Source organism: Eucyclogobius newberryi, unplaced genomic scaffold, assembly GCF_026437365.1.
Source record: "Eucyclogobius newberryi isolate DKJ021-1_F unplaced genomic scaffold, fEucNew1.0.hap1 SCAF_3, whole genome shotgun sequence".
Taxonomy (NCBI): domain Eukaryota; kingdom Metazoa; phylum Chordata; class Actinopteri; order Gobiiformes; family Gobiidae; genus Eucyclogobius; species Eucyclogobius newberryi.
Genome location: NW_027315945.1, coordinates 35,270,886 through 35,289,285, shown reverse-complemented (window position 1 = coordinate 35,289,285; position 18,400 = coordinate 35,270,886). Strand labels below are relative to the sequence as shown.

The 18,400-nt window shown below is 42.4% G+C and overlaps 1 protein-coding gene across 1 annotated transcript in view; it reads left to right on the top strand.

Annotated features, from left to right (window-relative positions):
• Positions 1-18,400, top strand: part of tsnare1 (T-SNARE Domain Containing 1) — a 198,100-nt gene that overhangs the window by 148,489 nt on the left and 31,211 nt on the right. Inside the window, exon 10 of the mRNA XM_072461107.1 lies at positions 2,396-2,478. Coding sequence (XP_072317208.1) covers positions 2,396-2,478 — 83 coding nt within the window. The remainder of the gene's footprint in view (positions 1-2,395; positions 2,479-18,400) is intronic.

Below are 18,400 nucleotides of genomic sequence, written 5' to 3'. Positions count from 1 at the left end.
TTAACACTTGAAAGGTGTTTTCTTGCTTTCTTTCTTGTTATGTGATCACTCTCTCACGTCATCAACACAAGATCAAAATTGGTGAAAAATAATGCAACACTGGATGAAAATAACTCGTTCAATATCGCAGAAGCCGCGCCGACCAAATATACTGCGTGTCACCCTTGTGGAAACTTTTTTTCTTGGACAGGCAGTGTATATTCTTGTTCCTGAGTACCTTATGTACACTTTATGAAAGGTTTGGTGCCTTTTTTATGTTTATATGAGCAAAACCTGATTTCCCTGTTCCACTGTGCTATTTAAACCTCAACATTGCAGAACACCGACTATAATAAAAACTATTCTAAAGGGACGCTGTGTCTTTGTCTGTAAAAACATGCATTATATTTGTCTTTATTACAAAGACAAAATAAAATCCAAGTTGTTTCTGCACCCGTGCTTCATCCGTTGGAGGCGACACTTCACACACTTTGATGTTTGTCGGTAGTTTACGGTAGTCGTAGAAACAGTGTTCTTTGTGTCTCTATCGGTCAGTGTAGCTCAACACGGGCGAGTTGTCCAGTTTCAATCGAATCGAGGTAACATTAGAGCTGTGCAAAATTCTAAAAGCTGTCAAAGTTCAGGCGCTCCAGTATGTTTGTAGAGGTTTATTTAAAATAAACGCCTGCGCAAGTCACCCCTGAAACACAAATCATCCATGAAAGTTTTGGTCTTTTGGGGAAGTCCACAGCCAATTCTCACTCAGACTTTTGAGGGCGGAATTGGAATCTTCTTAGTGTTGAAAGGCAATGATCAAAAGCATGAAATGGTTAATGTAAAAAATTAAGCCACAAATGCATACAATTTGCTTTTTTTAAAATTTGATCTAAAAAATCTATTAATACAAGGGGGAAAAAAAGATGATTATTATTTTTAATATTTTTTTATATTGCCAGTTCTATTTCCAATCATCTCAAATAGTCAATAATCATCTTGAGTCTTTTCTAATAAATGGATCTACAGCCAATCCCGTAAAAGCCTGTAAAATCCTGTAGTTTAGAACAAACTATGGACTTTGGATAAGCAAATTGGACTGTTTTTGTGATAAATGACACTGATGATTTAAAGTCTGTTTTGGTTCTGTTATCGAATTAAGTCCAAATGAAAACACACTGAAGATTGTTATCGATCAATGTAAGTGGAAAAAAGAAGAACATCGTCTACTCTTTATTGCTTAGTGAACGAACAATGCGACATTGGGCGTCCAAAGAAACGCCGCAATACCCAAACATCGTTATTACCGCGCTAATGTCCAAGTCCTGACTAATAATCCACTTTGCTCTCTCCCGTCGTCAAGTTCAAAAGCTGATTCCGTGCAAGCTCTTCGGCGTCGCAGTAATTACCGAAGGCTATCGCAACCAACCGCCTCGCGACGCCCCGCGAACAATCAATACAACATTCACGTTATCTGCTTTTTCCCGAAACATATGCGAGCGATTACGCGCCTGCGCCAAATATTTCAGCGCAAAGACATCATTAGGCACGTTCAGGTCTCGTTCCATTAACCCGGCGGTATCGACACGGCGTAAAAGGAGCGCCCTTGTTTTTTAACGGGGGCCCTGTTAGTCCGATGCAGAGCCTGCAAGGGCCGCATCCGACCGCACCGGTGCTTTGGAGGTTACAATAGTCAGTAACGGCAGACACTTTTCCACTAGGCTCATTATGATCGGGCAAACTGGGACTGTGTAGAGATTAGGAGCCGCATCGATCGGCTGGAGTTTGGAACAGACGAGCGCGGTGATAGAAGGGAATGCAGAGGGAAAGCGGTTAAATTATCAAGATGAAAACTTAAAAGGCTGCAACATTGTGATGTGGCTTTTAACAACTGTGATATTGATTTAATTTGGATGTTTTAATATGCTTTTAAACAATAATTTCAGTTGCATTCAAACTAAAATGTCTCAATTTACGCATAACATTGACAAAACTGTACCATCACTATTGTAGTCAACTGCACTGTACTTCTTTTTTTCTAAATTCAATATTCAGTCATCTTGGTTTTGAATTGAAATAGAATTATTGCGAAATAGCCAGTGCAACATCAAATGTATTCTCAATAATCCCTCTAACTCCAGTAGTGTTTTACCTTTTCACCTTTTTGGAATAGTGTTTTCTCACCCTTTAGTATTTTTTAGGCTTTTCGGATTCTAAAAAAAAGAGTGTCAAATTATTCCTGCTGTGTCACTGTCAAAATGATATAAACTGCAGTTCCCTTGTCACATCACTATACAAAAAATATATACTGTGGAGTTGTAAATACTTTTCAATCTACAGTTTTTAGAATTGATTGGGTCAGTGTTTCAGCACCATGGACAGCTCTGATCGCCGTCCATGTGTTTTCTTCTTCGTTTTGCAGACAGCATAGAGGACTACATCCAGACCACATCATCCAACGTGGAGTCGGCCAATCAGGAGCTCGCCAAGGCCAACCAGTATCAGGTACACGCCATTGACAGACTTCTGGAGACGTGACAGTCAAAATGATCACTCAAACCTTCAATTCACTCTCACCCATAATCGTGGTTGTGCTTTGCCCTTATGTAAGATCATATTATCTTTTTCCCATTATGGATGATTGTAATTTTTGGAGCCAATATCAATATACAATATTTGTCTTGCTACTGTGGGAACAATAACCAATAGTTTTATTATTAATTTCATTTTAAATCCATTGCAAGTTCCACAAACTAACGTTAAGCTGTAGTGAAGTTCAGAAAATAATTACTTTGTGCTTTGAAATGTATGTCTGTAATATAGAATAATCTAGTGCATGATTTTCATAACATGCATCCATATTTTTAGCCTACCTGTTATTGCTTTTCTATTTCCATTTTCACTCATTAGTTTGTTCAAAAAGGCTAATTTGATGCATGTGAGACAAACTGGGAATAACACAGACTGGGGCATCAAATCAAAGTTATTTTTCAATATCAGATCAATACTGGTATCTGGGAAAACACTCCAATTCCACTTTATTATAACCAATATGTTGCCCACCCCTAATAATCCACAAAATGACCATACGGACCACGATCCATACTAGGGAATGGACACTTATAATAACGTCAAGGGACAACACATCTTTTTTTTCAATGGTATAATCTCTTTTATTATTTTTTTCCAGTTTCCATCTTTATTTAGTCATCAATCCATTTTAGCCTTGCCAGCTGAAGTGTGTGAACGACTTTACCAACCGTTGACCTCAAATCCGTGTTGTGCAGAAAAACGCAGTGGTCTGTTGCACTTTATTCCCCCGAACACTTGACAGGCCCGCGATTGTTTAGCTGCGTTTTAATTCCGCGTTCTGGCCCGCGCTCCGCATTGTGCCGCGGTGGCTCGGTGGCTTAGCATGATCAGCCGTGCAAACAGACACGTCACTAACTCGATTACACAGCTTTTATCACATGCGCCGCAGCGTAATAACACACATGATGCAATTTCGTGTCAAACTTTACAAGCGTTCGGAGCCAGATAAATGAGTTCTGTTCGGGGACATAGATCATACATGTCTAATCTGTCTTTAGAGCTCAAACCATAGTGTTTCTTCCACTCGTATGATGGAAATTAATTACCTATTTTCTTTTGGTTTCGCGAGCACTTTAGGATATTGCATTACTGGGACGCACGCTGCATGCAGAAATATCATATAACAGACTCTTAGTGGTGGAAGAGGTTTTCTTTTTTGCACCATGAATAAGCTATAACATGAAAAATGCAAATGCAATAGAGAGAAAAATATATGCCTAAGGCTGTTGCAGAACGATCACTAAAACTAAACAAGAATCAAGTGACCGCAGTGACCGCATTTTACATTTTAATGACGTTTCTCGCACATGTCCAGCGTAATTTAACTGTTTATACAAAGCACAGATGTGGCAGCGCAGGCGATGCACGACCGAGCGCTCTGTAAAAACTGCACAATGTTAATAATGTTAATAACACACCGACCCACGCAAAGCACAGTCTATCATCTCACCGATGCAGAAGAATGCAGTTACGTATATCCACCCAAAAACACAAAGTCGTAAGTTTACTCTGTGCGTAAATCAGTATGTTGTTTGCACAGAAATAATGACCATATTTAATGATAAGATACATGGAGAAAACCAGGTAATTGACCCTCCAACAAAAAAGTGTCACTCAGTCCTGATGTAGACTTGTTTTGGTCCGGTTTTAGTCCATGTTCAGTCCTGGCCTAGTCCAATTTTGATGTTGGGTTTAGTCCTGGTTTAGTCCATGTTCAGTCCCGTCCTAGTCCAATTTTGATGTTGGGTTTAGTCCTGGTTTAGTCCATGTTCAGTCCCGTCCTAGTCCAGGTTTAGTGTTGGGTTTAGTCCAGGTTTAGTCCATGTTCAGTCCTGTCCTAGTCCAGGTTTAGTGTTGGGTTTAGTCCTGGTTTAGTCCATGTTCAGTCTTGTCCTATTCCAGGTTTAGTGTTGGGTTTAGTCCTGGTTTAGTTCCTGTTTTGATCTGCTGAATGTGTAAACTCATCCTTATGCTTTGAGTGTGATTTGAATTGGCTAAAACGCTCACTTCTCCTCATATTAGGAAGGCTTTCTTTTGGTTTCCGCTTGAGCTGCGTCTCTGCGGTGGTGTCTGCTGCGGTGGTGTCTGCTGTGGTGGTGTCTGCTGTGGTGGTGTCTGCTGCGGTGGTGTCTGCTGTGGTGGTGTCTGCAGCGGTGGTGCTGCTGCGGTGGTGTCTGCAGCGGTGGTGTCTGCTGTGGTGGTGTCTGCTGCGGTGGTGTCTGCTGTGGTGGTGTCTGCTGCGGTGGTGCTGCTGCGGTGGTGCTGCTGCGGTGGTGCTGCTGTGGTGGTGTCTGCTGCGGTGGTGTCTGCTGTGGTGGTGTCTGCTGCGGTGGTGCTGCTGTGGTGGTGTCTGCAGCGGTGGTGTCTGCTGTGGTGGTGTCTGCTGTTGTGGTGTCTGCTGCGGTGGTGTCTGCTGCGGTGGTGTCTGCTGCGGTGGTGTCTGCAGCGGTGGTGTCTGCAGCGGTGGTGTCTGCTGCGGTGGTGTCTGCTGTGGTGGTGTCTGCTGCGGTGGTGTCTGCTGCGGTGGTGTCTGCTGTGGTGGTGTCTGCAGTGGTGGTGTCTGCTGCGGTGGTGTCTGCTGCGGTGGTGTCTGCAGCGGTGGTGTCTGCAGCGGTGGTGTCTGCTGCGGTGGTGTCTGCAGCGGTGGTGCTGCTGCGGTGGTGTCTGCAGCGGTGGTGTCTGCTGCGATGGTGTCTGCAGCGGTGGTGCTGCTGCGGTGGTGTCTGCAGCGGTGGTGTCTGCTGCGGTGGTGTCTGCAGCGGTGGTGCTGCTGCGGTGGTGTCTGCAGCGGTGGTGCTGCTGCGGTGGTGTCTGCAGCGGTGGTGTCTGCTGCGGTGGTGTCTGCAGCGGTGGTGCTGCTGCGGTGGTGTCTGCAGCGGTGGTGCTGCTGCGGTGGTGTCTGCTGCGGTGGTGTCTGCAGCGGTGGTGTCTGCAGCTGTGGTGTCTGCAGCGGTGGTGTCTGCTGCGGTGGTGTCTGCTGCGGTGGTGTCTGCTGCGGTGGTGCTGCTGCGGTGGTGCTGCTGCGGTGGTGCTGCTGTGGTGGAGGCCTGTGGCTGTAGTAAATAATGTATGGAGTCTGGAGTTGCGGGGTTAATGAGGGGAACGCTCGGGTTTGACACGTCGGACTGATTTACTGCGTAGTTTGCGTTGCCGTGACATCGTGCGTGTCCACAGTTTAAAGAACACATGTAGTATTTGTGTTGTTATTGGCTCTTGAGTACCTTTACTGTGGCCCCTTATGTTTTAAAACCATGGGGAAATAAACAAAAGCTAGCTTGCCCCACCTACTAGCAGAAGCATGCAGTTTTAATGAACACAAATTGACATCAGAACAAGTTATGTGATGATTTATGAGCTTAAAAAACAGCACGGGTCCTCTACTGTTTGACATCACAGATCTGAGAAAATTTAAACAGCGTGTTTTTGTGAGGCTCAGAGCTGAATGAAGTTAAACACAATTTTGGGCACGTTTTTGACATGTTTTAAATTCATAATTTTTACTTTATTTTTAATATCTTTGTAATTACAGGACAAAAAAAACAAGACAAAGTTCAATATCCCATAATCCCAAAAATTGTGTTATTATTCAGTCACAAAAGTGTAATTGATGTTTACACAATACTTATTGTATTTTGTAAATATTTTAAAATGTTTGCACTAAAATCCTGTATTTTAGATTTATTTTGCATGTCAACCATATGTTGCCCTCTGTTCACTTCTGATGAACAAACACTTTTATACTGTATATCTTCCTACAATATCGAGAAGATTGACTTTTAATGGATCATATGTGTCAAATAGTAGTTTTGAGGTCTGTTATGTAGTGTTAGAATCATTAATATGACATGGTTGAAGTCATGCACATAGACTTTACACACATACAGCCATTACAAAACAATAAAGTGGACGGTAAACTTTGATGAACAATAATTGCTTGTCCATCCATTGTCTTCTGTGTATATTTGGACTGTTAGACATCCATACATCACCTTGAAACGCTCGCTACGCAGTTTTTTAGAACGCCCAAACCGCTGTCCTACCGTAAGTCTGGCGCTGCGGTGCAAGAACAAACGAGTGAATGGCACGCGCTTTCCCATTAATTGTCATTTCATTATCTCCAGGAGAACTGAGCCGTGACCAAGCTCGCGCCGAGCAATTTAGCTCCGTGCCAATCCTCAAAGCTGCTGTCTCTGCAAAGCCAGAACGGCATAAGACAGAAAAAATGTGTACGGGAAAAAAAAAGAAGCAAGACACAGGCGCAATCGGACCGAGGCGAGTGGATCGGAACTGAACAGAAGCTAATCCGGCGCACAGTTGAAGGCGCCGCACCCGATCGTTACGGCCTCATAAACATGTCAAATTAAAACTAGTTCAGTTTAAACTTTTCGCAGCTGCACGAAAGCATCGCTCACATGCCGAACGCCTTCTGAGCGCCCTCGATATTCACCGTGATGAGTTACAGCAGCACATTACGCAACTTTCAGAGGCCGGAGTTTTGCCGTGGCGGTAAAGCTAACCGAAATTAGCATGCTAACAGTGCGCTGGAATAAAACAGTCTTTAATTAGAGGCAGAAAACACACAAGAATCTATTTTTTGCGCCAATACTGTAAATGTTTTTATGAAAAATCTGTTCTGGGGCAAAACAGATTGTACTTTAATACAAGAAAATAATTGGTAGGGCATCAGGAATACTGCAATAATCGATCGAATTAAAAAGTACTCATAATACATATCGTGCCAGACTTCTTGTTGTAAATTACTTCATTAATTCATAAATCTACTGCGTTCTGACATTAAGGGCATTTTGTTTTACTGCACAACTACTGCAAATATCGTTTTTGCTGTTCTAGATATTTGTCCGTGTTGTTGAGCCAAATGAGTTTTTCCCCATTCCAGCCTAATTTTTAAGAGTTTTATTGTCCGAGAACCAGGAAATGTGCCGCTGCGTGTTTTCGCTCCGGCCTCTGAAAGCTGTGAAAGTCTCCTGTAAACTCTGTGTGGCGAGTAATGAACTATAATAATTTAAAATGAAGAATACAATAATTGTGTGATGGTTTAAACTATCAGTGTTGAAAATGATCTGAAAAAGTGCGCAGACAACATAAGATTGCTCTTCTTTCTGCTCCTTTAAATTCATTTATGTTTAACTGTGACACGCACGACGTCATTGTATGAATCAAATCAATAATCAAACTTAAACTAATACTAACTAGTTCAGTTTTTCCCTGGTTACATTCATATTTGTGTACTTTTTTAACACACCACACGATACTTAAAGTCAGACATTGATTGGCCTTTTACACACTTTATACACTTTTTGAACAGAAATGGCAGAAATGAAATCCATTACTGTAAGTTTGTTTTGTCTAATTTTAAAGACTATAAAGTAATGGTAATATAAAGCACAACATGCAACATTTATAATATATAGATTTTTCCTGGTTGAGAAAATTGAAGTATCTGTCAAACCAACAACAAACCGCTACAGTTTCATTGAATTCACATTTTGATTTTCACTCACTTTGGTTTTAATAGTTGTAAAGTTTAGACCTTTGAGCCGAACATGAGACTTTCCTCTGATCAGTGTGTAAAGTTTCTCTTTCTGCTGTTGAGATTTAATTAGTGTTTAGATTGTTTTGAGTTGTAATAAATGGATTTCTCGATGGGTTCACTCGAACGCTAATTAGAAAAAATAACCTTTAATTTGCAAAAAAAAAAAAGTACACAGAGAAAGGTAAACAGCTAAATAGTGATATTTGAATTTAAAAAGGTTTCTCTCTGTAAGAACAAGCACAGGGACTCCAGGGAATTCTTCAACAATTAGTCAAATCCAGAAACATGAGACTAAAATAAAATATTCTTGTCACCTTTAATGTGGCTGGATTCATGTTTTTGTATTGTTTCTTTTTAAAGCTTTGAACGAAACGGGCCCAAAGTACATTTTCGACCTTTTTGAATTGTTTTATTATTATTTGTATTCATTTATTCTAGTTTTTGAATAGTTATTTATTGTTTTTTGCTGCTCTTTTGCCTGGTTTTATTTTGATTATTGTTTTTATGAGCATTGGTTCAGCTTGATGTTTTGTGCAGCACTTTGGAAACACTCAGTTTATAATATAAAGTACCGTATTTTCTGGACTATAAGTCGCACCAGCCAAAAAATGCATAATAAAGAAGAAAAAAACATATATAAGTCGCACTGGAGTATGAAATGCGGTTGCAAGTGTGAAAATAACAAATAATATCACATATAAGTCGCTCCAGAGTATAAATATAAGTTTAAGTTGCACTCCGGCCAAAACTATGCAAAAAGGTGCAACTTATAGTCAGGATAATACGGTATATATATTTATTATATATGGGCTGAATAAATCAAGTGGATAACTGTGGTCCTGTACCTTTTGTATATAATCAGTAAACATGAGACAATATGAAAAATAGTTTTGCGGTTGAACCCGTGGACTAAAAATAGCCGATAACGATGGCGCTCGGCGGTGCACGCCTCGCCGTCTCCGCCCCGGCCACACTCCGCCCCGGCCACACTCCGCCCCGGCCACACTCCGCCCCGGCCACACTCCGCTGCTCTCGCCGACGCTCAATTAAGAAAGGATGTCATTTTGCCTGATGCCACGCCTCGCCCGCTCACTTTACGTTCGGTCCAAATTGAATCTATAATCCATTATGTGAAGCTGCTCTGGTTGTGGATGTTTTATCACCTCATCTGTGAGCGCCAGACCGCTGAGAACGGGCGCCGTCCGATCACGCCATGCGCTGTAATTACAAAGACAATTGAGATGTAGGAGCCGCTCGCCGAACAAAGCGGCGGCCGTCACGCGCCCAAGTCGTGGTTTAAGATGAAAACGTGAGGCCATTTTATGTTTATATTACAAGAGGGCGCTCTAGGCTCTAAGCGACGCAGAAGAAGAATCTGCACTTCCTCTTCCTCTGGAGTTTGTGGAGTTGTTTAGAAGTGACACAGAGGAAGAAGAATTCAGTGGATTTAGTGATTTGGGGTAAAACTGATGCTTTGCTAAACTTGTTAGCATGTTCTTTATGCTATAGTTATCTGAATAACTGTTCATATGTTACGTTAACATACCAGACACTTACCACAGTTCTGTCTGTGCCTCATGTAGCTGAAGGTGTTAGCGTTAGCATACGTACACCTATTCACCATGTTCTCTCATCTGTTATTATTTTAAACTGCATTTCAAGAGGAAATGTCTGTTCTTGGATTTTATCAAATAATTTCCCCCAAAAATGCGACTTATACTCCAGTGCGACTTATGTATGTTTTTTTCTTCTCTATTATGCATTTTTTGGCTGGTGCGACTTATACTCCAGTGAAACTTATAGTCCGGAAAATACAGTACATAACACATATCAAGGGGTGAAATACAATGATGATACTTTATATAATACTTCTAAAGCACATGTATCAGCCTATATCGAAGTCGCAGTGTGAGACAAAACTTAAGTGTACTTGAATGAATATAATAAATATATAAATAAAGAGTAGTAATATTGTGCAAGTCTTGTAAGGAAAATTGAGGCTTGGTACTCAATACTGGTTTGATACAACAGTGATGATTTAAGAAAACACACCGTTGTATACAATAGAATACAATGAACACAGAAGTATTGTAGTTAAAGTGACATTGCAGTCGTATCTCATGCTAAAAGGTACAAATGTGTTCCTTGTTTGCACAAACCTGCTCAAAAAACTTCATTCGAATCTCAGTGTCATTCTCGTCACCTCCACCGCGCTCCTTCCTTTCACCTCCACCTCTGCCCTTCAAACACGTCCTCCAGAACATCACTTCTCTTCGTGCAGGATCTTGTTGTCGTGGTTCCTCACTCACTTCTCTCCAGGTTAAAGTAGCGACTAAGCGTAATCTCCTCCAGCGAGTGGGGCATTTTACACCCGACTTCAGCCACAATAAATGACTTTCCCTTTCCTCGTTTGGACTTAATTAAATGCGGCATTAAGATTCCATAGACTCATTCGAGGCTAATAAAAACAGCCGCGTCTGTCATTATGCCACAGCAGGAAAAATGACATTATTTTTTATAATTTAAGATTTCACCTTGTAAATTGATTATCCCGAAACACGCCCCCGACACTTCAGACACTCGTCCTGTTTGCTAATGAGCGATGCTTGTGTAGTGAAGCAATTAGCTATTTTAATAGAGTGTGATATTGCCACAGGAGGTCACTGCAAGTCTGTACGCTTGACCCGAGCCTTAACTTAATATAGAGACGTTTGCACGGTCCGTTCTTTGGGTTATACAAGTAGATTTGAATTGAGATGAAAGGAATATCACATTCGTTATCGTGGGGGTTTTGGCTGGTTCCAGGGGTTAATCTATCCTTAAATATCTCGCTGGAGCAGCCTGTCAGGAGCAGAGGGCCGCTCACACACAGCTCAGGGGCCTCCAGATACTGAACTAGGCTTGTTCAGGAGGAATCCTAATGTAAACTCCACAGAAAGTCCCAGGACTTAAACCAGAGACATAAAGCTGATGGAATGTGGAGATTGCTCATTACAAAAGTGACATACTTCAAATTATATCGATTTAGCAAGTCCACTTAAGTAGCATTAAAACAATGTTTGACTGTTTTGATCTGGGATGAACATTAATTTATTCATTGTATTTATTTATACAGGGAAACCCCAATGAGAAGTTTTTCATGGTCCCTCTAAAAACACGACACAAAATAAACAACAAACAAGCACAAGATACTAAACACACATAAAACATTCAATAAAATAAATCAATATATACAAACACATTTATACATACCATATGAGACAGAATTATATCAAACAAGTGCATTGCACTGTGGGTCGTACTTGACCAGTTCTTTAAAATCATTAAAAGGCATAACATTATTTAATTTATAATAATAACTTTTTTTTCCACATGAGCAAACCCTTTGTTCCTGTCTCTGTGTTGATACGATGTGATTGTAAGACAAAAATATTCTGAGACCTCAAACTTTGAATACTTGAACTGATGTGCAATAGATTTGATAAATAATCAGGCAAAATGCAAACTAGAGCCTTATTCACAAACACAATGCAAAAACATGACTTTTGCATACTGAGTGTTTATTTGTCCAGAGCATAAACCTAAAACACTTCAAAGCTCCCGGTGCAGTGAAGGTGCAGTGAAGGTGCAGTGAAGGTGCAGTGAAGGTGCAGTAAAGGTGCAGTGAAGGTCCAGTGAAGGTGCAGTGAAGGTGCAGTGAAGGTGCAGTGAAGGTCCAGTGAAGGCGCAGTGGAGGCGCAGTGGAGGCGCAGTGAAGGCGTAGTGAAGGTGCAGTGAAGGTCCAGTGAAGGTGCAGTGAAGGTGCAGTGAAGGTGCAGTGAAGGTGCAGTGAAGGTCCAGTGAAGGCGCGGTGAAGGTGCAGTGAAGGTCCAGTGAAGGCGCAGTGAAGGCGCAGTGAAGGTGCAGTGAAGGTGCAGTGAAGGTGCAGTGAAGGTGCAGTGAAGGTCCAGTGAAGGCGCGGTGAAGGTGCAGTGAAGGTCCAGTGAAGGCGCAGTGAAGGCGCAGTGAAGGCGCAGTGAAGGTGCAGTGAAGGTGCAGTGAAGGTGCAGTGAAGGTCCAGTGAAGGTGCAGTGAAGGTGCAGTGAAGGTCCAGTGAAGGTCCAGTGAAGGTGCAGTGAAGGTCCAGTGAAGGTGCAGTGAAGATGCAGTGAAGGTCCAGTGAAGGTCCAGTGAAGGTGCAGTGAAGGTGCAGTGAAGGTGCAGTGAAGGTGCAGTGAAGTATCTGAAGTATCACAGATGATGACACAGTAACTGTGTTCTCACGTCTGCTCGGAGCTAAATATCAAGTACACGTGGCTTTATTACAGTATGTTTATGTAATATAGAGGTGAAATCCAGTTTACATGCCTTCTGATTCTTTATGTTATATATTATGTTGTATATTTTTATTTTTTCGCACTGGGTCCAAAGAAAGAAAGAAAAACGATCCGACAACAAATATTATTTACCTTTTTTTATTTTTTCACATTTTACCCTAGAATTGTGTCTGTTAGCTTGTCATTTTACTTGAAAACATAAAAATAATTTTCAACTAGAACTAAAACTTTAAACAAAAAAAGTTATTTATTTTCAGTCTAAATATTTCTTATTTTAAATTTCAATCCCCCAAATTGCTTGTATAATTTAACATGGTAACATAAGAGCATGATCTGTTGAGAAATTACACAAATTTAGTTTTTTAGTCCAATTGTCAAGAAGCCATAAGTTTTTAGAGGCATAAGCCTGGATCTAGTGTATTCCAGCCATAAATGATATAATACCCAACAGTTTAAGCTCCATGACCTGATCTGACTGTTCTTATACAAGTCTGACTACACATTATATTCATGTTGTGGTTAGATTCCACAACTCCCACTCCTCTACCAGTTCTGTGAAAGAAACGTCACGTCAAAAGCATTGGAGGACGAGGATCTTTCAGGCAGTATTTAAATTATGTAAACCTGCATCCGGTTCATCACTCACGGCAGACTTGGCTCCAGAAGATGTTGTCGGACCAAGACCTCAATAGTGAGCAATACTGGGAATAAATCTACATGTATTATTGTATTATTACGCCTACATGTCTCGGGTGTAGTTAAATTTCACAAATGAACTGTAAAATCAACCTCAAAAGTGGGATTTTTCCATCAGATCCTTTGTGCATCTCCTTCACGCTGGACGATATTTCGCATTATTTCAATTCTCCGACTTTGAGACGATGCATTCCTCCATTTCAACATTTTGACAGTCTAACTTCACCACCGTCTCAGTGAAATACGACACGCCCGTAGGTGACGTCATCCGGAACCTTCAGAGAGCTCGACCTCTCTTTGTCGGATGGGCCGCCGTGAGATTAGTCTACATCTCAAGGTTAAGAGCGATGGCCGCGATGAAAATACCTTTGTGAAGCCAGAGAAAGAAGGCTGTAATCGGCCTCTTTTGTGCCGCTGGAGAGATGACGGGGTTCGTTTTGTACTCGGCGTTAAACAATGGGATGTTAAGAAGTCAGAAGAAGTGGAGCCTCTCTCGGAATCACGTTTGATTTGCGTAAACGCTCTCCGTCTCCGATCTGGCGTTTCGAGCGGCGTTCGGAGCCTTTTGGGGAGATTAGACGTGATTACCAGGACAGAGGGTCAGAGCGGGTTAAATGTCCCATGCCAAAAGTGGGACAAAACACTAACCTTAACCCTCACAGTTGCTCTAGGTTTTTGTGCCTGAATGAAAATGCAAAACTGGAGGATGAAATGCAGATCCTTTGTTGTATCTTGTAGAGATGTGTGAACGTGTTGCTCTGGCGAGGCGGTTTGTGCACTACTTTGGTATTAAAACATGATGATACTTTTAAATTACTCATTTAATGGAGTTGATCTGAGAACAGGACCACGCCTCAACACTTTACTCCTCCAACACGCTAATAATTACCCAGAAGTCCTATAAAGACAGCATCGTTGGTCCCTGTTCTCGCGGTTCTTGCTAGTGTTTTAATCGTTTTAATGACTTATATAATCTCTCCATCTCATTTAAACCATGTTTTTTCAAGAAACACATGCACAGGTCAAAATTGGGAACAGTTCTGCACAATTTACATCACGTACAAATCTCATCACAATCTCGTGTCTCGTCTCGTGGTACGTGAGTCTCGTCTCGCCCCCCAAATTCCGCCGCCGAACCTCTCTCGAATCTGCAAACGCCGTGCTTCGTTTTCGACCAATCGTTCACTCGACATTTTCAAATCACACCTCATAACTACATTTCCACCTGCTTCAAAAAACAAATGGCAATAAAGTCCCGTAACCAAACGCGTGCCATTCAGGTAAAACATTTCCCCCCTTAAACGGGACGGTATAATCCCCCCTGTCAGCCGCTGGTCAGTGTTGCGTTTCATTGCAGACGGCTTGTTTATTTAAATACCATCATGGCGGCGGCTGCATTGGACTCGGAGTTTTATGCAAATTGCACATAAGCCGATTACGAGCGAGGTAGTTCTGCGGCGGGAAAAAAACATCATTATTTATTTTATTGGCTCCCAATTTCCCAGCGAGATGCGATAAAGCAGAGCAATATTACGGCCATTATGGTGGCGCGGCATTAAGAGTGGCAATACGGGAGATTCCTCGTTGTCAAGCGCCTCTGACACAGTTAGTTTGTCCGCTGTATTTACGGGCTGTGATTAGATAGATGTTTGGCTCGTGACGGACCGATCAGCAGCGATTTTCTACTGCGTTTTTCAGCCCCGCGGACACACTGTGGCGGCGGATTGTCAAAGGTATACGGGAAGGTAATAGAGTGTGTTCTGTGCAGCTCCGAGCGCAGAGGTAACCTTAAAAGCACTTTGCAGCATGTAATAACAGTTTTTGTTGTTGTTGTTGATATTGTTGACAGAAATACAAACTTCTGTATAAAAATCCGGCTCCATTGGACAAATTGGCCGTACGCAACGAAATGATGGCTCTTCATTTCAATAACAATAATCATGATTTATCTAATGGGTGCACGGTGGCAAAGGCGGTTAGCGCTCTTGCCTCCCAAGAAGGAGATCATGGGTTCCATTCCCGGACCAGACCAACATCACATGATCTCTCTGGGTGGAGTCTGCATGTTCTCCCCGTGTTACCGTGGGTTCTCTCCGGGTTCTCCGGCTCCTCCCACCGTCCAAAGACATGCATGTGTTAGGTAAGATTGGTGACTCTAAATTGGCCCTAGTGAATGAATGTGAGAGTGTCTGTAATGTCCATGTCTCTGTGTTAACCCTGCAACGAGTAAGCCACTGTCCAGGATGTACCCGGCCTAAGGCCTGAAGTCACTGGGATAGGCTCCAGTCACCCGCGACCCCAAAGGGAACAAGCGGAAGAAAATGGATGGATGGATGATTAATCCGACACGGGATTATTTCTTAACATGCTTTTTGATCCATGTGCCGCACACACCCAAAGTCATTGTCAGTCTTTGTACATACAGTGATGTTGTAGTTGTCTTGTCCCTCCCCTTGTGGGTGTGTTTGTTCCCTCCCAACTGGGCGTGGTTACTTTGTTAATGCCTGTACAAAGTCGTGACAGTAGTAGACTTGTACTGTACTGTTGCTCTACCTGCACGATCTGTGTTAGATTTATTCAACTTTTTAATAGTTATTTAGCTTTTATTCTTCTGCTGTTCTTGAACTGTGCGTTGCAATAGTCTTCATACAATAAAGGTGCGTATGTATGTAACTGTTCTGATGGGGTTGAATGTCGTTTCTTTAGTGACACAATGGTTGTCCCACTTCTCTAAGAAACATGTGGGTCAGGTTTGCCAATGCAATTTATGTTTTTTTCAACATTTTGCCTTTACAATTCGTACCTCTAGAACTAACATGTGTTTCTTTGGAAAGGGGCTGTGTTCGCACTGTAAAGGTTTTCCCAGCACTCTGTCAGATTTGTCCTCTGCACTGCAACAATAGACTCAAGCTGAACTATTGTGGTTCATGAACACTTAGAATATAGTCAAATCTGAAAAAGGCTCAAAGAAACCATCCAGGTGAAACAGAATTTATCAATATCGGCTCCGATAACATTTAACAGATCGAAGTGACTTTTATGGGTGGGAAAGCAGACCTGGAGAAGTATAGAGGACTAGAGAAGTGAAAAAATGGGATTGATTAAATGAGCTCACTTCACTGACCAATTCATTACACAAATTAGCGTTCTATGTTGTTAAACGACTTCCTGTGTTTCCAACTAACGTCTAATCATTGGAAACGTGAACAAAGCCTTAAGCTACAAAGACACGTCTCTAAAACAGACCTGGGCACATACCCGTCCGTGTCTTTATAATCCGGCCCGGATACACATACATATATATATATATATATACATATATATATATATATATACATATACATATATATATACATATATATATATATATATATATATATATATATTTAATTGTTATTATTTTTTGCCCTTAGGCAACATCTGTCTGCACTTGGATCCTTAATAAAGAGGACATGAAATGAATTATATAATAGATTCAATAGCCTATAATTATTTGACAGAAAAGTTATTTTCTATTTGATATTTTATTTATAAGTGCTTTTTTTTTCACACCAATGATCGCGGGATGGCCCTCCGCTACTTGCCTGGATTCGCATATGGCCCTCGGAGGAAAATAATTGCCCACCCCTGCTCTAAAAGATAGTTTTTGCTGCTGTTGCTTCACTTCTTCTCTGCACCTGCTCAGACACAAACATCCTTGATTCACACACAGGTTTATTCAGCTGGTTTCAGCTCAGAACCATGTGTTTGAGGCTGTGGTCCTCAAAGCATGTGCAGAGCTCTAAAAGAAGCTGCTGTCTGCTCTGGTTCTAAAAGTTCATGTTAGAGAGCGAAGCGTGAACGGGCCTCTGAACACGCCCACAGACTGCGGGGGAAGAAGAAACAAGCTTCCTGCGCAGTAGAGGCCTGTAGAGGCAGCTAAAAGACAATGTGACTTAAGCCAAGCTTCAGTAGCAGAAGTGAGGGCAAAACGGGCGTATTTGATATTTCAGATCAATTCATACATGGTTGTGAAACACTGTAATTTTAGATGTTATTGGCCAATCACTGATTGCCTTGCTTACCCTGCCCGCACACCACTGGTGGATCGGTAATCTGTCCCATTTTCCCAATACTTATCTGATTCTCCATGATCAGCCATGTATTAGGGACGTAAACATCTTTACCAACATCAACTTAGTGAATATAATCTAGAATATAGTATGTCATACCTCAATTTAAAGCTCAGGATTCAGTCTCTATGTTTATTCTATAATTTATTCAGTTACATTAGACGCTAAATAGTGCTAGCCCAAAGCAGCCACAGTGAAGATTAAAAAACAATATTTCCGACTTAATCTCAGTGAGTATTTTAAAGCTCTGGGGCTGTAAAATTCAGCTGCTGAGTTTATTTTACAATCCACTACATTTATATATAGTGTGAGCATTGTTAGCGTCATTAGGAACTGCTAATGGAAGCAGTTTGGGTCAAAGTTCAGAGGTTACAGCAAAGAGGCTTAACTCCTGCTCCTGGTGTCGTCCTGCTCCTGGTGTCGTCCTGCTCCTGCTGTCGTCCTGCTCCTGCTGTCGTCCTGCTCCTGCTGTCGTCCTGCTCCTGGTGTCATCTCGCTCCATGTGTCGTCCTGCTCCTGGTGTCGTCCTGCTCCATGTGTCGTCCTGCTCCATGTGTCGTCCTGCTCCATGTGTCGTCCTGCTCCATGTGTCGTCCTTTTCCATGTGTCGTCCTGCTCCTGCTGTCGTCCTGCTCCTGGTGTCATCTCGCTCCATGTGTCGTCCTGCTCCTGGTGTCGTCCTGCTCCATGTGTCGTCCTGCTCCATGTGTCGTCCTGCTCCATGTGTCGTCCTTTTCCATGTGTCGTCCTGCTCCTGGTGTCGTCCTGCTCCATGTGTCGTCCTGCTCCATGTGTCGTCCTTTTCCATGTGTCGTCCTGCTCCTGGTGTCGTCCTGCGCCATGTGTCGTCCTTTTCCATGTGTCGTCCTGCTCCTGGTGTCGTCCTGCTCCATGTGTCGTCCTTTTCCATGTGTCGTCCTTTTCCATGTGTCGTCCTGCTCCTGGTGTCGTCCTGCTCCATGTGTCGTCCTGCTCCTGGTGTCGTCCTGCTCCTGGTGTCGTCCTTTTCCATGTGTCGTCCTGCTCCTGGTGTCGTCCTGCTCCATGTGTCGTCCTGCTCCTGGTGTCGTCCTGCTCCATGTGTCGTCCTTTTCCATGTGTCGTCCTTTTCCATGTGTCGTCCTGCTCCTGGTGTCGTCCTGCTCCATGTGTCGTCC